At 49.6% G+C, this 22,870-nt stretch overlaps 1 protein-coding gene across 1 annotated transcript; it reads left to right on the forward strand.

Moving 5' to 3' along the window:
* The first annotated feature begins 1,023 nt into the window (after nt 1-1,023).
* Cdcp1 (CUB domain containing protein 1) lies at nt 1,024-21,972 on the forward strand. Its single transcript, XM_042665999.1, has 9 exons — nt 1,024-1,184; nt 9,252-9,461; nt 10,087-10,452; nt 11,859-12,227; nt 14,209-14,430; nt 15,790-16,164; nt 17,258-17,623; nt 18,901-18,988; nt 21,130-21,972. The coding sequence occupies exons 1-9, from the start codon at nt 1,112-1,114 to the stop codon at nt 21,563-21,565; spliced, it is 2,505 nt and encodes an 834-aa protein (XP_042521933.1). The 5' UTR covers nt 1,024-1,111; the 3' UTR covers nt 21,566-21,972.
* Nucleotides 21,973-22,870: the final 898 nt, after the last annotated feature.

Here is a 22,870-nt window from a genome sequence, read left to right on the forward strand (position 1 = left end):
TGGAGTCCCAGGGACTTTTCTGCCCAGGCTGGCTTTGAACCGCAATCCTCAGATCTCAGCCTCCTGACAGATATGAGCCGTATACCTCTGGCCTCCTGCACGGCCGAGATGACAGGTACGCATCGCTCCACCCTACTTTATTGCTTGAGATGGAGGATATTTTCCACTCCGGTTTTTGGCCCAGCCTGCTTTGAACCACAGTCCTCCAGATCTCTACCTCTAGAATGAAGCCCTGTGAAGCAAACTGAAAGTCCTCCAGCAGTCTTTGGTCTGAGCTATTTTTCTGCTACTTTCTCTTAGGTTCCAGGAAAAAGCATCATGATAACCACCTTACGTAGAAGGCAGACAACTCTTCAGAAGGGCAAGGCCTTCTTCCTCTTATCTTAAAGGGAACAACCAGCCAGCCAGGCACCAATGGCTCCCGCCTGTCACCCCAGCTACTCAGAAGGCTGAGATCTGAGGATCGTGGTTCAAAGCCAGCCGGGGCAGGAAAGCCCGTGAGACTCCTATCTCCCATGAACCACCAGAAAAGCTGGGAATGGAGCTGTGGCTCAAGTAGTAGAGCACTCGCCTTGAGCAAAAGAGCTCAGGGTCGGCGCCCAGGCCCTGAGTTCAAGTCCCACCACCACCACCACCACCTCCCAACAAAAAAAATAGTCTCCTGGACAGGCTGGCTTCAAACCTGGACGCTCAGATCTCAGCTTTCCAAGGAGCTAGTTGGACAGCAGTGAGCTTCCAGGCTTAACTCCCTGGTCTGCCCGGGGTTGGCAGAGGGAGAGGCAGGCAGAGATGAGGGTTTTCCCCGGGGAGCATGGCCTAGCAAGAAGGACCTTCAACCTCAGAAGGGAAGAGACAAAGCTCAACCTGGGCAGCGGGAGTGGCGACCGAGGCAGGAAGGGGAGGAGGAGCAGGAGGAAGAGGCCAGAGCTGCTGGGCGGAGTCTGGGCCTGAAATCACCTGCGTGCTGGTGAGCAAGGCTGGGCAGGGCCCGGCCAGGCGGGGCTGGGGCTCAGCGGGGCGCCAGCCTGGGTGGTGCCCACGGCTCCCCAGCTCCCAGCCAAACTGCCAGGGATTGACCGCCCCCCCCTGAAGCCAAGACACCCCCGGAGCCATGGCTGGCTTTCACCACAGGGTCCCGATCGCATTGTTGGGGGCCCTGCTCCTGGCTGGGGCTCTCAGGACAGGTAAGTTGGGGTGGAAGGGTGGGGGGAGAGGCCTTCCCCCCCCAGCCCTCCCCAGAGAGGGGTGTTCTGGAAGTGTTGGGGGTGGTGAAGGGGGGAAGGGGGGCAGAGGGAGGGAGCTGGCAGGTCCTGAGATTGGGGAGGGGGTGTCCCAAGACCCACAGCCCCTCTCTCTTCCAACTCCTCCAAAGTGCAGTATGGGGGGGGGGGGTTGATGGCTTAGGGCGTCTCTCAAACCCACTGGCCCCAGGCTGGACACGTGGACGGGGCCCACTATTGACTCTGGACTGGGAAAGGTTGAGCTCAGCCCTGGAGGAGGGAGAGAGGGAGGAGGGGGAGGAGGAGGAGGAAGAGGAGGAGGAGGAGGAGGAGGAGGAGGAAAAGAAGAAGAAGGAGCTACTTCATGGTACCTGCTACCCATCCAAGAAAGGGATTTCAGTGGGATTTGGGGAGGAGGGGTGCGGGGAGACATCCAAAGGCAGCGGGGAATTGAATTTCCTCCCCTCTGCCTAGATTAATGTAGTGAGCTACTGCGGTGGTCAGGTGGGGAAGTTTTTGCCTCTCGCCCCCCATGATCCCCACCCACAGGCTCCGTTTCCTTCCCCCCTCCCCTCTTCTCTCTCTCCGTTTAAGATCATTGATTCAAAATGGTAGAAAAGGAGGTTGATAGCTCCCCTGTGCCCCGCTTGCTTTATGAGTCAGGCTGCACCTCTGGGGGCTGTGGGTTTTGACTGGAGGGTGGCGGGGAGATGTTTGTTGCTGGGATTGTGAATTTCCAGGAGTTCTGGTTGGAAAGAAATGGACCTCTGTGTCCCTGAAAGTCGGAACATGTGTTAAAAAAACTAGTAAAGAATCTGCTTTCTGGGCTGGTAATGTGGCTTAGTGGTAGAGTGCTTGCCTAGCATGCATGAAGCCCTGGGTTCGATTCCTCAGGGCCGCAGAAACCGAAAAATCCATCGGTGGCGCTGTGGCTCAAGTGGTAGAGCACTAGCCTTGAGCAAAAGCAGCTCAGGGGGACAGTGCCCAGGCCCTGAGTTCAAGCCCCAGGACTGGCCAAAAAACAATCCGCTCTCTTTGTGTGAGAATTTTGATACGAGACGTCTACACAGACTAGCAGAGATTTCTCATGTTTGCTTGTTTTGATTATTGTGCTGGTATTGGGGCTTGAACTCAGGGCCTGATATCTTACTCAAGGCTGGTGCTGTATCACTTGAACCATACAGATCTACTTCATGGACTTCTCTACTCAGGCTAGCTTTGAACCACGATCCTCAGACTTGGGTCTCCTGAGCAGTTAGGATGACAGGCATGAGCTATTAGCGTCTGGCTCATGTTTGTTGTATATTTTTTTAAATAGAATTATCTAGGAAATGATTTGGGTCTTTGACCCAAAATCACCCAAAGGGGGATTTGTGTTTGACAGTTCCATAAATTAGGGTGGATGGAGGGAAAGAAGGAAAAGTAGCTAGAGTAGGTGTTAAAAACAAACAAAAGACAGGATTGTTTCCGGGTTCCTTTCTGCCACATCTAGCAGATGCTACACAGAAAATGTTGCTAAGTAAAGAATATTGAGGGGAGGGGCTGGGAAGGTGGCTCAGTGGTAGGGAGCTTGCCTTGCACGCCTGAGGCCCTGGGTTCGATTCCTCAGCACCACATAAGCAAAAAGAAAAAAGCCGGAAGTGGCGCTGTGGCTCAAGTGGTAGAGCGCTAGCCTTGAGCTGAAGAGCTGAGGGACAGCGCCCAGGCCCAGAGTTCAGGCCCCACGACCGGACCGCCCCCCCCCAAAAAAAAAAAAGAATATTGAGAGTTTATTTGAAATGTTAGGGGCATATTTGACTGTATTTTTTTTGGGGGGGGGGCCTTGAACTCAGAACCTGGACACTGTCCCTGAGCTTTTATTTTTTTCTTTTTTTTCCTCAAGGCTAGTACTGCTTCTGGAATTTTTGGTAACTAATTGGAGATAAGAGTCTCATGGGCTTTTCTGCCCAGTCTGACTTCGAACCAAGATCCTCAGATCTCAGCATCCAGAGTATCTGGGATTACAGGCGTGAGCCACCAGCACCCAGCTGACTGTATTTTCTTCTTTCCTTCCTTCCTTCTTTCCTTCCTTCCTTCCTTCCTTCCTTCCTTCCTTCCTTCCTTCCTTCCTTTCTTCCTCCCTCCCTCCCTTTCTTCCTTCTTTCCTTCCTTCCTCCTATCCTTCCCTCCTTCCCTTTTTTCTTTCTTTCTTTCTTTCTTCCTTTCTTTCTTTCTTTTTTTCCTTCCCTTCCCATCCTGCCTTGAACTCAAGGCCCAGGTACCATCCTTGAGCTCTTCCTCTTGAGCCACAGCTCCACTTCCAACGTTTTGGAGGCTTACTGGAGATAAAAGTCTCATGGACTTTGCTGTCTTGGGCTGGCTTTGAACCGTGATCCTCAGATCCAGCCTGCTGAGTAGCTGGGATGACAGGCGTGAGCCACTGCACTGGTGCCCTGCTCATTTTCTTAATGAGATCTCAAAAATGGGCCTATAACCTCACATGATAGGACACAATTGAGTGTTTGTGGTTGGAAAGAACTTGGGAGAGTGTCTAGTTCGCCTGAAGTTCTGGGTAATCCTTCTGAGTGAGGAAGGCTTTCGAGAAGTTTCTAGTTTAGGACAGACCGAGCACAGGCTAGCAGAGTGGAGATGAAATTAGAAGCACTCAGAGGGCTGGGAAGGTGGCTCAGTGGTAGAGCACTTGCTTTGCATGCATGAGGCCCTGGGTTCGATTCCCCAGCACCACATAAGCAAAAAAAGCCGGAAGTGGCGCTGTGGCTCAAGTGGTAGAGCGCTAGCCTTGAGCTGAATTGCTGAGGGACAGCGCCCAGGCCCAGAGTTCAGGCCCATGACCGGACCCAAAATAAATAAATAAATAAATAGAATAGAATAGAATAGAAGCACTCAGAGTGGCAAGTAAAGGAATTTGCCTTTTCTTTTTATGTTTCATTTTGTGCCGATCTTGGGGCTTGAACTCAGGGCCTGGGCATACGGCCCTGAGCTTTTGTGCTTAAGGCTCTACTACTTGAGCCACAGCTCCACCTCAGGCTTTTTGGTAGATCATTGGAGGGAAGAGTCTCATCAACTTTCCTGCCCACGCTGGCTTCGAACCCTGATCCTTAGATCTCAGCTTCCTGTGTAGCTGGGATTATAAGCGGGAAACCACTGGTGCCCAGCAGGGAATGTACTTTTTAATGGGGTGTGTAGAAGACCCCTTATTTTCAAGAATGCGACACTAGTCAGATCAAGTCATAACTTGGTTAAAATCTCAAGTTGAAGTGGCTTACACCTGTCATCCCAAGAGGCTGAGATCTGAAGATCATGGTTCAAAGCCAGCCCGGGCAGGAAAGTCTGTGAGACTCTGATCTCTAATGAACCACCAGAAAACCGGAAGTGGCGCTGAGGCTCAAGCGGTAGAGCGCTCACCTTGAGCTGAAGAGCTGAGGGACAGCGCCCAGGCCCAGAGTTCAAGCCCCACGACTGACATAAAAAGAATTCAAGCAGGTTTGGCTTTCCATGAGTCACCGATAGGGCGTGAGGTCGGAGCAGGGGGCTGGGGGGGGAGAAAATCAATGACCCCATTCTTGCTGTCTTCTGTTTCTGCCTCTTTTAACAGTGTGAGTAGACAGAAAAAAATGAGGTGTGTGTGTGTCAGAGAGAGAGAGCTCAGATTCCAGCTGCCTGCCGTTTTCTGGAATGCATACTTAGCACCTGGCACCTGGGGGGGGGGGGGGTAGGGGGATTGTGAGTCCAGCAGATGAGTCCCACCTTCCCCCACACCCCAACAACCCACACATTGGCCTGAGCTGAGTCACGCAGCCCTCTCTCCCTGCCCTTCACTGAGCTGTGCTCCAGGCTTAGCTGTCAGCCCTGGGATGTGTGTTCACCCCAGATGCTGCCAGGCTGGATGAGATGGCACCCCACCCACAGACCTGCTCTTTTGGGGGGGAGGGCAAGGGGGTTCTCATGTCTTAGCAATGTAGAGGAAGCTCAAAACAATCGTGAAGCGAGAGCTGAGCGTTAGTGGCTCACGCCTGTCATGCTAGCTCCTCAGGAGGCTGAGGTCGGAGGATCGCAGTTCAAGGCCAGCCTGGACAGGAAAGTCCGTGAGACTTTTTGTTGTTGTTGTTCCAGTCCTGGAGCTTGAACTCAGGGCCTGGGCGCTGTCCCTGAGCCTTTTTACTTCGAGGCAAGAGCTCTACCACTTGAGCCACAGCACCACTTCTGGTTTTCCGGTGGTTCATTGGAGATCAGAGTCTCACAGACTTTTCCTGCCTGTGCTGGCTTTGAACAGCAATCCTCCAGATCTCAGCCTCCTGAGGAGCTAGGATAACAGGCGTGAGCCAGCAGCACCCAGCTTTATTTGTATTTTTGCCTAGCATTGCTAACAGGGCTGTTGAGAGACGAGAGTTGTTTTGTTTTGTGTTTTGCAGGCTGAGGTAGAGACGTGGAGATTGGAGTTTGCCTGTTAGAGGAATTCCATGATTGAGGGTCAGGATAGATGGAGACCCCCAGAGGTGCACAGCCTCCCTGGTTAACAAAGGGTCAGCACCTTTAATTACCCTTCAGAATTATAAAAAAATTATCCTGCAATCAAACCATTTCAAACTACTTAACCAAGCCTTGTAATTAGCCCATCAGACTCTCCCAGACAGCCAACAACCGTCTAGACACGCAGGGCCACCTTTTATTATTTGGTGGTGGTGGTGGTGGTGTGTGTGTGTGTGTGTGTGTGTGTTTGAACCCAGCATACGGGCGCTGTCCCTTAGCATTTTTCCTGCTCAAGGCTGGCGTTCTACCACTTGAGCCACGCTTTGGCTTCCAACTTTTCTCTGGCTCATTGAAGGTAAGAGTCGTATGCACTTTTCTGCCCTCTCTGGCTTCAAACTGAGATTCTGGGAAAGTTGGTGAGACTCTTTTTTTTTTTTCCAGCGGTCCTGAGACTTGAACTCAGAGCCTGGATATTGTCCCTGGGCCTCTTTGTGCTCAAGGCTAGCGCTCTACCGCTTGGAGGCACGGAGGCAATTCTGGCCATTTCTGAGTAGTTTATTGGAGATAAGAATCTCACAGCCATTCCGCCAGGTGTGGCTACAAACTGTGATTCTTAGATCTCAACCTCCTGAGTAGCGAGGGTGACAAGCATGAGCCATAGGTACCTGGTTTGTGAGACTCTTAATACACGACACCTCCAAAAAAAGAGCTGGAAGTGGAGCTGTGGCTCAAATGGTGGCTGAAGTTTATCATCCTAGCTCCTCAGGAGGCTGAGATTTGAGGATCATGGCTCAAAGCCAACCCAGATAGGAAAGTCAAGTGAAACACTTATCTCCAGTGAACCACCAAACAAGCCAGAAGTGGAGCTGTGGTTCAAGTGGTAGAGCACCAGCCTTGAGCAAAAAGAAGCTCAGGGATTGCTGGGAAGGTGGCTTAGTGGTAGAGTGCTTGCCTAGCATGCATGAATCCCTGGGGTCGATTCCTCAGTACCACATACACAGAAAAAGTTGGGAGTGGTACTGTGGCTCAGGTGGTAGAGTGCTAGCCTTGAGCAAAAGAAGCTCAGGGACAGTGCCTAGGCCCTGAGTTCAAGCCCTAGGATTGGCAAAAAAAAAGAAAGAAAGAAAGAAAGAAAAACCTCAGGGATAATGTCCCAGGCCCTGAATTCAAGCCCAAGGACCAACACACACACACACACACACACACACACACACACACACACACACACACACACACATGCACACACATTTCCTTGTAGCCAAAGAACCCATCAGACAGGTTTGAAGCCGCTTAAATGTTGTTTTCAATTAGATGAAAGATGTAGGCAGGGATACCCAGCATGCTTTGAGAACTGCTGCTCTCCTTGGAACCCTGAGCCTGAATTCTAAGTCCAAAGCTGGACCAGGCTAACTGGGCGAAACCAGAGCTAATGCTGGAGCTGAGCCCGGCTGGGCTCCAGCTGTTAATCCTTGATGAACGGAACTGGCCTAGAAGATGTTGGAGATCTTAGACACTTGAGCCGTGGGTTCAGTCTGGCTGGCCACTTCTTATCTGTTCAGAACACAAATGACACCTGACACTCTGGCTCACGCCTGCCTGTAATCCTAGTTACATTGGGGGATCAGGGGAGGGGCTGAGTTCTGAGGACCGTGGGTTGAAGTCAGCCTGGGTTTTTGAGAGTTCATCTCCATGAAAAGAGAGAGAGAGAGAGAGGAAAGCAAGAGAAAGGAAGGAAGGAAGGAAGGAAGGAAGGAAGGAAGGAAGGAAGGAAGGAAGGAAGGAAGGAAGGAAGAAAGGAAGGAAGGAAGGAAGGAAGGAAAACCATAGAGCCCATCTCTAACCAGCAAAAAGTCAGGCTGGAGGCCTGACTTTTTCAAGTGGTAGAGCACCAGCCAAACAAACAGCCAAGCCTTACCTCCTAGACGTGGTCTTAAAAAGTTCACGAGGGAACAGCAGTGACCAAACATTTCAAATTCCAGGCATCTTTTGATTTTAAGCTATACTCCCAGATGCGTTTGAAATGAAGCAAGATGTACAGATTTCCACCAAAGCACCTTGTCCCAGCCCCGATTCTCTACCCCCATTGGACCATTTTAAACAAGGTTTTGGGGGGGGGGGGGTGTTTTGTTTGTATACACACACACACATACATATATCCCGGAGATATTCTGGCTGGCAAGCAGATTGGAAATTTTTTTTTAAATTCTATCTTGATTTACCTTGTGGATGAGAACACACCATTTTCAATGGGGAAAAAAAAAGTGTTTGTGGTTGCTCCTGGAATTCCTGGGCAGGATTAGATCTGCTTTTCATTCCTTACTTATCAAGCCCTGGGGCTTACAGAGTAGATCTGACTCTGTCTCTTCATTATGACTGGACAGGTTTTGGACAGGGTGTGTGTGTGTGTGTGTGTGTGTGTGTGTGTGTGTGTGTGTGTGTGTGTGTGTGTGTGTGGTGGAATTCCTTTTGCTTTTGTTTCCTACGCTATGATTTGGAGTGTGTGTGTGTGTGTGTGTGTGTGTGTGTGTGTGTGTGTTGGGATTCCTTTTGCTTCTGCTTTTGTTTCCTATGCTATGATTTGGAGTTGCCCAGAAATAAGGTCACAGAGACAGGAACTACCAGAGGAAGCAGACAGGCCTGTGATAGGGTGAATAAGAATGAACATGAGGTTAAAACCATTGGGAATTCCCACTGGAAGCCGGATGAATGAATACGGAGAGACGGAATCCAGGCAGGGCGAACTAGAGAGTTTGGTGACCCAGAAATCCAGCCTGGCTTAGTCCTGGGAATCCACAGAGTGTACTACTCCCAAGAAGGCTCCTTTGAGTTTCCCTCAGCTTGGAGGACCCCCCAAAAAAATATCACATCAAAATTCAGATCAGTGACAGGGCTGGGTACCGGTGGCTCACGCCTGTCATCCTAGCTACTTTGGAAGCTGAGATCTGAGGATCATGGTTCAAAGCCAGCCCGGGCAGGAAAGTCCTATGAGACTCTAGTCTCCAGTGAACCACCAAAAAAGTAGAACGTAGAGCTGTGGCTCCAAGTGGTAGAACGTTAGTCTGGAGCTAAAGAGCTCAAGGACATAGCACCCAGGCCCTGAGAGTTCAAACCCCAGAACCCCCTTCTTCCCCCCACCCCACTTCAAACAAGAGACAGGCATCCTTGCCTGGCCGGTTCTATCCTCGCTCATGATCACTGGGAAGCTCAGAGGTGTCGATCTGTATACTCTGCCCATTCTCAGACCAGGAGGGGAAGAGACAATGGTATTAGGAACACCAGATGTGGAAAACACAGCTGGAATGCTCACATCATGTCCCCTCCCTCCCTCCCTCCCTCCCTTCCTTCCTTCCTTCCTTCTTTCCTTCTTTCTCTCCCTCCCTTCCTTCCCTCCCTCCTCCCCTCCCTCCTCTCTCCCTCCTCCTCTTTCCCCTCCCTCCTATCCATCCATCCTTCCTCTCTCTTTCCCTTACTCCCTTCCTGCCTGCCTTCCCTCTGCTTCCTCTTCCTTCTTCCATCTTTCCTTTCCTTTCCCCCCCCCCTCTTTTTACCTCTCTCCTTCAGAGGCTTCTGAGATCATGGTCCCGCCGGGGAGTGGCATGACCATTCTCATAAAGCAGGGGACCCCAGCTGCGGCCGGGAGACCCTGCTACATCATCGTGGCTCGTAGGCAGGTGACCATGTTGCTCGTCAAACCTGGAGAAAAAGTCTCGATCGTCTTTAGCTGCCCGGATCCAGAGAGGTACTTTGTCCTGGAGATCCAGAAAAACATCGGTGAGTTCCTGCCGAGAAACTTGCACAGGATCTGTTCTAAACCCCTCTCCCTGTTCTTGGGTTACCATCCCAATGTTGGGCATGAATTCATTTGTTTAAGCTTGAAGAGAGCCTTGTGCACCTGTCATCCTAGCTACTCAGCAGGCTGAGATCTGAGGATCACGGTTCAAAGCCAGCTTGGGCAGGAAAGTCCATGAGACTCTTTTCTCCAAGGAATCACCAAAAGCCAGAAGTGGAGCTGTGGCTCAAATATAGAGCGTTAGCCCTGAGTTTAAAAAATAAATAAACAAGAGTTCAGGGACAACACCCAGACCCCGAGTTCAAGCTTTAGAACTGATATGAAAATTAAAATGTTAACCAGGCACCGGTGGCTCACGCCTGTCATCCCAGCTTACTCAGGAGGCTGAGATCTGAGGCTCGTGGTTCAAAGCCAACCCAGGCAGGAGAGTCTGTGAGACTCTTCTCTCCAATGAATCACCCGAAAACCAGAAGTGGTGCTGTGGCTCAAAGTGGTAGAGCGCTGGCCTTGGGAGAAAATGCTCAGGGCTAGAGTCTAGGGTGTGAGTTCAAGTCCTGCAACTGACAATAAAATAAAAGTAAAATGCCTTTTGTGGCTGCTTTGCAGATTGCATGTCAGGCCTGTGTCCTTTGGGGGAGGTTCGACTTCAGCCCCCGACGTCAGAATTACCCAGACTCAACAGAACTTTCATCTGGGATGTGAAAGCCCATAAGAGCGTGGGCCTGGAGCTGCAGTTTCCCCTGCCCCGACTGAGGCAGATTGCGCCGGGCGAGAAGTGTCCAGATGGGGCCGCTTACTCCATCAGCGGCCGCATTGATGCCACCGTGGTCCAAATCGGAACCTTCTGTCGTAACGGCACCGTGTCCCGGATCAAGACGCAAGAGGGTGTGAAAGTGGCCTTACACCTGCCTTGGTTCCTCTCCAGAAACACCTCTGGTTTCAACATCACCAATCGATCATCGTCTATAAAACGTGAGCACACTCTCCCCTCCCCTCCCCTCTTCTCCCCTCCTCTCTGCGGAATGAAGCTTTCGCAGCTTCAGATCATCAGGATTCTTGGGCTGGGATGATAATAATGTCAAAACTCTGACTGGGCACTGGTGGCTCACGCCTGTCATCCTAGCTACTCAGGAGGCTGAGATCTGAGGATCCAGGTTCTAAGCCAACCCCGGGCAGGAAAGTCCATGAGACTCTTATCTCCAGTGAAGCACCAGAAAACCAGAAGTGGAGCTGTGGCTCAGTGGTAGAGCGATCACCTTGAGCAAAAAGAGCTCAGGGGAAAAAACAAGACTCTATTTGAAACATAACCAGAACAACAACAACAACAAAAACGGGCTAAAAGCATGGCTCAAGCATTAGTGTCCCTGCCTAGCAACCATGAAGCCCTGAGATCAAATCCCAGGACTGGCTCTCCCCAAAGAACATTACATAAACTTGCAATGAAGCAGACTATGAGGGAAACAAAGGCAGCAAACACGGAAAGTTCATCTCTTCTTTCCTATTTTACTGCATTTTACTATCTTGAGGGTTTCGTGTGTGTGTGTGTGTGTGTGTGTGTGTGTGTGTGTGCGTGCGTGTGTGTGTGTGTGTGTGCGTGTGTGTGTGTGTGTGTGTGTGCGTGCGTGTGTGTGTGTGTGTGCGTGTGTGTGTGTGTGTGTGTGTGTGTGTGTGTGTGTGTGCACGTGCTGGTCCCAGGGCTTGAACTCAAGGCCTGGGCACTGTCTCTGAGCTGTCTTGTGTTCTAGGCTAGCACTTGAGCAATAGCTCCACTTCCAACTTCTTTTTTTCTTTTTTGGGGGTAGAGGGATGAGTCATTGGAGATAAGAGTCTCATGGACTTTATCTCCTCAGCCTGGCTTTGAACTGTGATCCTCAAGATTTCAGCCTCCTGAGTAGCTAGGATGATAGGTGTGGAGCCATTGGTACCCAATTTGAAATCTTCCTTCCTTCCTTCCTTCCTTCCTTCCTTCCTTCCTTCCTTCCTTCCTCTCTCTCTCTTTCTTTCTTTACTTCTTTTTCTTTCTTTCTTTCTTCCTGTCCCGGGGCTTGAACTCAGGGCCTGGGCACTGTCCCTGCGCCTCTCTGTGCTCAAGGCGAGCACTGTACCAAGTTGAGCCACAGCACCACTTCCGGTTTTCTGGTGGTTCATTGGAGATCAGAGTCTCACCGGACTTTTCTGCCCGGGGTTGGCTTTGAACCGTGATCCTTCAGATCTCAGCCTCTTGAGTAGCCAGGATGACAAGGGTGAGCCACTGGCACCCCATCTTTTTTTTTTTTTCCTAACATACCAACCCCTCAGCCACAGATAACCAAGAATCATCATTTCTTCTCCCCCCGCCCTTTTCTTTCTCTTTTCTGGTCTGGGTTCCATCTCCGCAGGCCTGTGCATCATCGAATCTGTGTTTGAGGGTGAGGGCTCAGCTACCTTGATGTCTGCCAATTACCCGGAAGCCTTTCCTGAGGACGAGCTGATGACCTGGCAGTTTGTCATCCCTGCGCACCTGCGGGCCAGCGTCTCTTTCCTCAACTTCAGCGTCTCCAACTGCGAGCGGAAGGAGGAGCGTGTGGAATACTATATTCCCGGATCCACCACCAACCCGGAGGTGTTCAAGCTGGGGGATAAACAGCCTGGGAACATGGCAGGAAACTTCAATCTCTCCCTCCAGGGTTGTGATCAAGATGCCCAAAGCCCTGGCATCCTCAGACTGCAGTTTCAAGTTTTGGTCCAACATCCACAGAATGAAAGCAGTAAGTGAGCCCTGCTTGTCTATCCCCCCCACCCCCCCCCACCCCTCTCTGGTGTCCATCCTAGGACTTGAACTCAGGGCCTGGACACTGTCCCTGAACTCTTTTACTCAAGAGTAGAGCTCAATCACTTTGAGCCACAGCTCCACTTCAGGTTTTTCTGGGGGTTCATTGGAGATATAAGAGTCTCAAGGATTTTCCTTGCCCAGGCTGGCTTTGAACCACGGTTCCCAGATTTCAGGCTCCTGAGGTAGACAGGATTATAGGCAGGAGCTACCTGGCTCGGGCACTCCTCCATTCTTCTCCCCTTCCCCTCCTTACTTCCTTCTCTGCTTCCCAGCTAGTTTGCCTGGGGGAGGTACCTGTTTCTTACCTGTGATCGCCTGAGCATTTAGACTTTGGACACTGAACACAATCTCAGGAAGTAGGTTGCTAGGCAGTGAAGACAGGCTTAGTGGTGAACACCTGGCATACAATTGTTGGGTGGTTTGTTTTTTTTTTTTAGTACAATAAGAAAATATATAGCTGGAGGCCAGGCTCACGCCTATCATCCTAGCTACTCAGAAGGCTGAGATCTGGAGGATTTGGGTTCATAAGGCAGCCCCAGGCAGAGAAATCCATGCAGATTCTTTACCTCCCATTGGTGAGCCCCAAAATAGAACTGGAGAGATGATCCAAGCCGTTGCATGCCAGCCTCCAGCAAGGAAAAAAGATAGCTAAAGAACCACACCTTGAGCAATAAAGCAAAGTGAGAACGTAAGGACCTGAGTTCAAGGCTGAGTACTGGCGTGCGCACACACACACACACACACACACACACACACACACACACACACACACACACACTCATAAAAGCCACTGCAAGATGGGCCTAGAATGAAAACTGTATGGGGCAAGGACTAGGGTGAGGTCATATCACCCCCGGGGTACAATCTTTAGGGTGGCACTCCCTTGGAGGTACCTTCACCTGGTTATGTAAGAACTGGGTCATCCTGTAACTCTGCCCACCAGGTTCTTCACCCTAAGGGAGTAGTGTGGAGGTGGGCGTGACTTCCGGAACCTGAAGTCTATGAAGGATGAAGGATGGAATCTAACCAATGCCCTTGAATGAGGGCTCTTATGAGGCTCTGTCCAGAAGACACTCTCTCTCTCTCTCTCTCTGTCTGTCTGCCTCTCTCATTTATTTCCGTGCTGAGACTTGCTGAGCTCTTTTACTCCAATGTCACTTTGAGCCACAGCGCCACTTCCTGTTTTCTGGTGGTTCATTGGAGATCAGAGTCTCACAGACTTTCCTGCCCCGGGCTGGCTTTGAACTGTGATCCTCAGATCTCAGCCTCCTGAGTAGCTAGGATGACAGATGTGAGCCACTAAGTACCTGGAGTCCTTAATTTTTTCCAGTTTTCTTTCTTCCTCTTCTTTTTGGTTGTGTTTTGTTTTGTTGGTTGGTTTGTTGTCAGTCCTGGAGTTAGAACTCGAAGCCTTTCAAGAGTGCTACCACTTGAGCAACACCTCCAGCCCTTTTTCGCTTTATTTTCCAGTTAGGGACTTTTGCTTTTGCCTAGATTGAACTCAAATCACCAGCCTCCTATCTCTGCCTTCCTAGTAGCTAGAATGACTGGTTTGTGTCACTATGCCCAGCCTTTTAAGTATGTTAGTTCTTTTTCTTTTTCTTTTTTCTTTTGGTTGGTTGTGGGGCTTGAACTCTGGGCCTGGGCACTGCCCCTAAGCTCTTCAGCTCAAGGCGAGCGCTCTACCAGTTGAGCCACAGCGCCACTTCCTGTTTCCTGGTGGTTCATTGGAGATAAGAGTCCCATGGACTTTCCTGCCCAGGCTGGCTTTGATCCATGATCTGCAGATCTCAGCGTCTTTAGTCAGCTAGGATGATAGCCACCAGCCCCCCGAATATTTGTCTTTATTATTTCAAGTCAACACGTCAGTTTGTGGCTACATCTCATCTTGACTCATATCTGTTTTGTGGTTTCAGATAAAACCTACGTGATTGACCTGAGCCAAGAACGAAGCATGTCACTCACCATTGAGCCCCGACACCTCAAACATGGCCGCAAGTTTGTCCCTGGCTGTTTTGTGTGTCTAGAATCTCGGACTTGCAGTACCAACGTCACCCTGACAGCCGGCTCCAAACACACCATATCTTTCCTTTGTGATGACCTGACTCGTTTGTGGGTGAACGCAGAGAAAACTATAAGTATGTCCAACCCCAGTGCTCGGGTCTCTTCCCTCTGCCCCTGACTCTTTTTCTTGGGGTGTCATAGGTAGATTATAAATCATCTGATGTGAGCTGGGGCATCAGTGGTTCATGCCTGTCACCCTAGCTACTCAGGAGGCTGAGATCTGAGGATCGTGATTCAGGGCCATCCCAGGCAGGAAAGTCTGTGAAACTCTTTATCTACAATGAACCACCTGAAAACTGGAAGTGGAGTTGTGGCTCAAAGTGGTAGAGTGCTGACCTTGAGTGAAATGCTCAGAGACAGCGCCCAGGCTCTGAGTTCAAACCCCATGACTGACAAAAAAAATAAATGAAGTCAATCATCTGATCTGCAATGCCCATCCAGGGCCGAAAAGCAAGATCAACAAGAGAGCAGCAGAGAAGATATCAATGTGTTTATTTCCTTAGGTTCAGCCTCAATTGGAATAATACAGTCCAGAGATTACTATTTAGGAGGCTGAGATCAGATGATCAACTCCAGGCTAGTGCTCTACCACTTGAGCCACAGCGCTCCTTCTGTTTTTCTGGTGGTTTATTGGAGATAAGGGTCTCACAGACGTTCCTGCCGAGGCTGGCTTTGAAACACGATCCTCGGATCTCAGCCTCCAGAGTAGCTACAAATCTTTTCATATCTCAAAGCATGCTTCTTTTCCTGAGAAGAGCCAAGCAATCAGGCCAAAGCAGGAACATTCCTCCCCTCCCCCCCGCCCCCAATCCTGGGGCTTGAACTCAGGGCCTGGGCACACTGTCCCTGAGCTTCTTTTGCTCAAGGCTAGCTATATACCACTTCAGCCACAATGCCACTTCTTGTTCTGAGGAATCAAACCTAGGGCTTCATGCATGCTAGACAAGCACTCTGCCACTGAGCCACCTGCCCAGACAGCAGAAACTTTTAAGCAATACACTGATAGAAAAGACAGTTTTTCTCCTAATCCCTTGGCTTTTTCTCTCAATGCTGGTGCTCTTCCACTTGAACCACACCTCTACTTCTGGTTTCTTTTGGGTAGTGTAGTAGAGATAAGAGTCTCCCAGACTTTCTCACCCTGGTTGACTTTGAACTACAATCCTCATATCTCAGAGTCCTGAGTAGCCTGGATTACAGGTGTGACCTACAGCACCTGGTTCAACCAAAGCCTATTTCTCTCCTTGCTGCTTGAAGAACAAGAAAGTTCCAGCAGGAGAGAAAAACACTAATTCAGGAAGATGCCAGAAGGGGGAGAAAGGGGAACAAAATGCAAAGAAGGGCAGCCTGAGGCTGACTTGAGAGAGTAGGGGTGGGGTGGGCTGAAGTTGCTCCGATCTCTTCTGCATTTGGGTCCCACACACCTTCTGTTCCAGGCTGCCTGGAGCCCCGATATTGCTACAAGAGATCCTATCCTCTGCGGGTACCTGGCCACATCCTTCAACTGCCAGTAGAGCTCCGTGACTTCTCGTGGAAGCTGCTGGTACCCAAGGACCAGCTCAGCCTGGTACTAGTGCCAGCCCAGAAGCTACAGCAACACACACAAGAGAGAGTCTGCAACACAAGTTACAGCTACCTTGTGGGCAGTAGCACGGGCGGCCATGACTTTGGTTACTTCTGTCCTGGAGGTTCCATTGAGCGGATCCTGGTGAAGGAGAACAGTTCTGTGACCCTTCGTACATTCGCCTCTAGCTTCCTGCAAGATGTCTCCAGACAGAGCCTCACTGTGTCCTTCATCCCAAACTTGAAAGGTAAGAGAGGGCTTCCTCCACCTCCCTCTTCCCCACCTCCACCCGCTCCCATCCCCACCGTGGCCTTCCTCCTTTGAGCAAGGGGCTACATCTTAGGAGCCCCTTAATTAAGTGGTGAATTTGGACAGGAGGATCGCACAAGAGATTAGTTTCCTTCCTTCCCTTCCTTCCTTCCTTCCTTCCTTCCTTCCTTCCTTCCTTCCTTCCTTCCTTCCTGCTCCCCCCCCCTCTTTTTATTTTGTCCATTGTGGGGCTTGAACTCAGGGCCTGGGAACTGTCCCTGAGCTCTTTCTACTCAAGACTAGCACTCTACCACCTTGAGCTACAGCGCCACTTCTGGTTTTCTGGTGGTTCATTGGAGAGATGAGTCTTCTGGATTTTGCTGCCTGGGCTGGCTTTGAACCACAATCCTCAGATCTCAGTCTCCTGAGTAGCTAGGATGACAGGCATGAGCCACCAGTACCCAGCTTTTTTTTTTTTCCTTTTTAGTGTAAATATTATACAACATATACAATATATTATATTAAATATAATATATAATACAGCATAATACAGAATCTATTATAATGTACATTACACATAATTTATTATTATATCATATATAGCATATATAATATATAATAACATGTAATAACGTACAATGTATAATAATAAAATATATATGCACACCTATATGTGTACATATGAATATGTATACATATATACACACACATATGTCTACATCTATATATGTATTGTTCTAAAGGTGATATACAGAGAGTTTACAGTTTCATAAGTCAGAAAATGAGTACTTTTCTTTTCTTTTTTCAGTCCTGGGGCTTGAACTCAGGGCCTGGACACTGTCCCTGAGCTCTTTTGCTCCAGGCTAGCGCTCTACCACTTGAGCCACAGCACCACTTCTAGTTTTGGAGTGGTTGATCGGAGATCAGAGTCTCATGGGGACTTTTCTGCCCGTGCTGGCTTTGAACTATGATCCTCAGCTCCTCCTGCGTAGCTAGGATGATAGGCAGAACCATTGACACCCAATGAGTACATTTCTCTTTTGGACAGTGTCACCCCTTCCATCACTCCGTCTTTCCTTCTTTTTCTACAGAAGAAGGCATTTTCACGGTGACCCCAGATACTACAAGTAAAGTGTACCTGCGGACTCCTAACTGGGATCGGGGCATGCCAGCTCTCTCCTCGGTATCGTGGAACATCAGTGTGCCTCGTGAACAGGAAGCCTATCTGACCTTCTACCGGGAGCGGTCAGGTGTGGTGTGCCAGTCTGGCCGTGCATACATGATCATCCAAGAGCAGCAGAGCCAGGCCGAGGAAATCTTCAGCTTGGAAGATGATATCCTCCCCAAACCTAGATGCTACCATCACAGCTTTTGGGTCAATATCTCTAACTGTAGCCCTGCGAGCAGCAAGCAGCTCAATCTCCTCTTCTGGGTGACTCTTACCCCCAGGTCTCTAGGTAAGGAGCGTTAGGATCTTTCAGAGATGACAAAGGAGAGAAAAATTGGCATCGGAAGCCCTAGAGGTAGAGCTCAAGTGGTAGAGCATCAGCCTTGAGCAAAACAAGAAGAAAGAAAGAAAAAGAAAAAGCTAAGGAAGAGGGCTGGGAAGGTGGCTCAGTGGTAGAGCGCTTGCCTTGCATGCCTGAGGCCCTGGGTTCGATTCCTCAGCACCACATAAGCAAAAAGAAAAAAGCTGGTAGTGGAGCTGTGGCTCAAGTGGTAGAGCACTAGCCTTGAGCTGAAGAGCTGAGGGACAGCGCCCAGGCCCAGAGTTCAGGCCCCACTACCGGACCAAAAAAAAAAAAAAAAAGCTAAGGAAGAGTAAGAGACCCTGAGTTCAAGCCCCAGTACTGGCAAAAATGAATAAATAAAATAAGCCATCGAAACCCTCCCCCCCCCCCCAAAAAAAAAGAGATAGAATGATAGATTGAGTGGTAGAGCATCTAACTAGCCAGTGTGATGTCCAGAGTTCAATTTCTGACTTAAAAAAGAAAAGAAGTAACAGAAGAAAAGGCACCGGTGGCTCACGCCTGTCATCCTAGCTCCTCAGGAGGCTGAGATCTGAGGATGGTGGTTTGAAGCCAACCTGGGCAGGAAAATCCATGAGACTCTTATCTCCAATGAGCCACCAAGAAACCAGAAATGGGGCTGTGGCTTAAAGTGGTAGAGCGCTAGCCTTGAACACAAAAGCTCAGGAACAGTGTCCAGGCCCTGAGTTCAAGCCCCAACACCTGCCAAAACAAAAACAAAAACAAACAGAAGATTTAAAGAAAGTCAGTCAGACAAGACACTGCATGGAGTTTTTCACGTCTACCCTCAAATATCTAAAGTACTAGCCAGGTGCTTCCCATAGCTTATTGGATGACAAGACAGTTCATCCCTCTCCCTGCAGGGAGAGGCTTCCTTACAATATGGCCGTCCTAGAAGCATTAAGATATCTTGCAGGTTGACACCAGTGGTGTACATCTGTCATTCTAGCTACTCAGCAAGCTGAGATCTGAGGATTGCAGTTTGAAGCCAGTGTGTGTGTGTGTGTGTGTGTGTGTGTGTGTGTGTGTGTGTGTGTGTGTGTGTGTGTGTGTGTGTGTGTGTGTGTGTGTGTGTGTGTGTGTGTGTGTGTGTGTGTGTAGAGGGGAAATGGCTGGCGGTGGCCATCTTGGAGAGTCCTGGAGTTTCAGCCTGGTGCTAACCCTCGCTCATTTCCTCATTGCTGTCTTCATGTCTCTGCTCATAGACCTGCCAGTGATCGTCATCGCCGTGGTCGGAGGTGGAGTTGTGTTGCTCACTGTCCTTCTACTCATTATTTGCTTGTTGAAGAAAAAGTAAGTGGACTGTCTTCTCTCACTGGCTATGGCTGGTTCGATCATACAGACCAGATAGGTTGTTAATTACTCACTTTTCCTCTCTAGCTTCTGCATCCCCTGCTCCCCAACCCGCCATGCCCCCCCACCAAAGATTTTGTTGTTGGTGGTGGTGGTCGTGGGACTTGAACTCTGGGCCTGGGGGCTGTCCCTCAGCTCTTCAGCTTAAGGCCAGCGCTCTACCACTTGAGCCACAGCGCCACTTCCTGTTTTCTGGTGGTTCATTGGAGATAAGAGTCTCATAGATTTTCCTGCCCTGGCTGCCTTCAAACCACAGTCTTCAGATCTCAGCCTCCTGAGTAGCTAGGATGACAGGTGTGAACCACCAGCGTCCAGCCCAGAGATGAATGTTTCAGATTGCCAGAAGTGAACCCTGGTGCTTGTGACTCATACCTGTCATCCTGGCAGGTTCAGGGCAGCAAGAAGGGAGCTTTAGTGGGGACACACAAGACACTGTGGGAGCAAAATTAGATACTAGGGAGTGTCCATGACAGGCTTCAAGCAGGAACCTTGGGAACTGGTCATTGTGGCCAGAAAGTCTGAATTTATAAGCAACAGTACCATTATTTGTATCTCATTCTCCCAAAAAATACCAGGAATCCAGTGAAGTACCAGCCTGTATCACACGGTCCATTCTGCTAATTTGGATAATGGTCTCCACTCTCGATTGTCATTATTGCCCTCCGTTGGGATCAGAGAACACAAAGCTTGGTTGTCCAAGACAAGAGAACGCTATGCCCAGTCATCTATGAGTGCAGACAACAGTACCCAGCCAGAATTAATACAGTCAATTAATACAGTTATTAAACAACTCTGGCAGCATAGCCTGAGGTTTTGTTCTGTTTTGTTTTGTGGTGGGTTTTTTTGATTGTGGGGCTTGAACTCAGGACCTAAACACTGTCCCTGAGCTCTTCAGCTCAAGGCTAGCACTCTACCACTTAGAGCCACAGCGCCACTTCCTGTTTTCTGGGGGGTTCATTGGAGATGAGAGTCTCATGGACTTTCCTGCCCAGGCTGGCTTTGAACTGCAATCCTCAGATCTCAGCCTCCTGTGTCACTAGGATGACAGGGGTGAACCATGCAGGGCCCCAGCATATCCTGAATTTTGTCATCATGCTGCGTCTTTCCTATGTTGGTAGTTTCTGCTAATGAGGAGTTTCATGGTGTCCAACTCAAGCAGGGAATGAACTGATCTCTTCTCTCCTTAGTGGAGTCTCATTGAGAATCTAGGCAGTCATTTTTGTGTGTGCTCACCCTGGGGTTTGAATGCAGGGCCTGGGTGCTGTCCCTGAGCTTTTGTGCTCAAGGTTGGTGCTCTACCACTTGTGCCACAGCTCTGCTTTTAACTTTTTGTTGCTGGTTCATTAGATATAAACATCTCATGGACTTTCCTGCCCTGGCTGGCTTTGAACTACGATCCTCAGACCTCAGCCTCCTGAGTAGCTAGGATGACAGGCGTGAGCCATAAGCATCTGACCCAAAAGCTTTTTTAAAGTGTTTTTTCAAGTGTTCCCAGGGCCATAGTTTCAGGTTCTAAACAATTTCAGGAACTGAAAGGTAACACAGACAGGAAAGCCTAAGTTCCCTCGGGTCTCTATAGAAATGGCCTACCTCGGGGCTGGGAAGGTAGCTCAGTGGTAGAGTGTTTGCCTTGCATGCATGAGACCCTGGGTTCAATTCCCCAGCACCACATACACAGAAAAAAGCCAGAAGTGGCACTGTGGCTCAAGTGGTAGAGAACTAGCCTTGAGCACAGAGAGGCTCAGGGACAGTGCCCAGGACCTGTGTTCAAGCTCCAGGACTGGCTCCCAAACAAACAAACAAAAGAAATGGCACACCTCTAAGCTTCTTGCCTCTTTTTGTTGTAGTTCTTTTGCCAGTCCTGGGGCTTGAACTCAGGGCCTGGGTGCTGACCCTGAGCTTCTTTTGCCCAAGGCTAACGCTCTACCCCTTGAGCCACAGCGCCACTTCTGGCTTTTTTTTTCTGTTGACATAGTCCTGAGGAATAGAACCCAGGGCTTCCTGCATGTTAGGCACCTATCCTACCACAAAGCCCCCTTCCCAGCCCCTCTCATCTTTCTTGTATCCTTTGTGACACACAGGAAAAAGCAGCTCAACAAAGGTCCGGTGGTGGGAATCTACAATGGCCACATCAACACCCAGATGCCCAGGCAGCCGAGAAAGTTCCCGAAAGGTCGGGCAGACAATGACTCCCACGTGTACGCCGTCATCGATGACTGCATGGTGTACGGGCATTTGCTACAGGAAGGATCGAATGGGTCCTTTCTCCGACCGGAGGTGGACACCTACCGTCCTTTCCAGGGCCCAATGGGGGACTGCCCCCCATCTCCACCTCCCATAGGCTCCAGGGCCCCAACTACAAAGTTGAGCAGCGATGAAGTTCCTCCTTGTACCCCTCCAGAGTCGGAGAGTGAACCTTATACCTTTTCACATCCTCATCCACATGAGGGAAGCCAAAGAGACACAGATATACCTTTGCTAGAGACCCAACAGCCTGAAAAACCAGCAGCAGAATAACTTCAGTATCCTTCTAGAGACTTCGCGGAGATAAACACTGAGGCAGCACCAAGAGATCCCCTTAACCAGAACCTCCTCCAAGAAAAGGGATTGAATAGGGGAAGAGGGAAGAAAGGATCCTGGATGCCACGAACTTCCAATTATCTAGTGGACTTGCTCTGGTCACGAAGCAGAAGTGATGGATTTTGGCTGGGGTTAGTGTCTGGCCATGAGGGTTCATGGCTGTGTGAATTCTAACCCTGGCTCATGTTGCGGAGTAGATGTGTTGACAGGAGAGAGATTTGCACGGGCTAGCACCGGGCAGCCCTAAGCCCTGGGTTCAGATCATTTGTCACCTTGAAGTGACAATTTGTGCATGTGTTTGTGTGTGCGCATGCATCCTGGGGCTTGAACTCGGGGCCCAGATACTGTCCCTGAGCTTTTTCGTTTTCTTTTTTTTTTTTGCACAAGGCTAGCATTCTACCACTTGAGCCACTGCGCCATTTCCGGTTTTCTGAGTGGCTTATTGGAGATAAGAATTGTCATGGACTTTCCTGCCCGGGCCGGCTTTGAACTGTGATCCTCAGATCTCAGCCTCCTGAGTAGCTAGGATGACAGGCGGGAGCCACCAGCATCTGTGTTCATTGGCTTAAATTTAAGCCAGTCCAGCTCAGCGTGATTCATCTCTGATGCTGTTGCCAGTGCTCAGAGGGGGACAGTCAACCGAGATCCTAAATCTATCAGTCCATCTTAGAGAATCGGTTCCTATGGATCACCAATACTTAGCTGGAAATAATTTATTGAATGTACATATTTTTAGCTAGCCTTTTGTTTGTTTCCTATGCTTTTTTAAATAAACAGATTTACAAATCAACTGTGGATTGGATTATTTGAATGCTCTTCTGGTTTGCTGTTCACTCGGTTTGCTGGTCTCGGTTCTATGGCCATTATTCTTTTTCTTCTTTATTATTTTTTTTTGTCAGCTGTGGGGCTTGAACTCAGGGCTGTCCTGAGTTTGTTTGTTTTTGCTCAAGGCGAGTACTCTACCACTTTGAGCCACAGCACCACTTGCAGATTTCTGGTGTTTCATTGAAGGTAAGAGTCACACCAGGACTTTTCTTGCTCAGGCTGACTTCGAACCCTGATCCTCAGATCTCAGCCTCCTGAGTAGCTAGGATGACTGGAGTGAGCCACCAGTGCCTGGCTTTCTCTGGCCATTTCTTATGACATGCTCCCCACGGGAGATGTTTGTTGCTGTATTATTCACCCTTTCCTTGGCTTATCCTACAGAAAGCTGCACTTGGACTCAAACTTCTCGATTCATTT

This window comes from Dipodomys spectabilis, unplaced genomic scaffold (genome assembly GCF_019054845.1).
Source record: "Dipodomys spectabilis isolate Male_0828 unplaced genomic scaffold, ASM1905484v1 ptg000360l, whole genome shotgun sequence".
NCBI classification, from domain to species: domain Eukaryota; kingdom Metazoa; phylum Chordata; class Mammalia; order Rodentia; family Heteromyidae; genus Dipodomys; species Dipodomys spectabilis.

Coding starts and splice junctions, on each gene's coding strand:
- Cdcp1 (XM_042665999.1), top strand. CDS start 1,112: ATGGCTGGCTTTCACCACAGGGTCCCGATCGCATTGTTGGGGGCCCTG. Junction 1,185..9,251: donor GGCTGGGGCTCTCAGGACAG/GTAAGTTGGGGT, acceptor TCTCTCCTTCAG/AGGCTTCTGAGATCATGGTC. Junction 18,989..21,129: donor ATTTGCTTGTTGAAGAAAAA/GTAAGTGGACTG, acceptor TGTGACACACAG/GAAAAAGCAGCTCAACAAAG.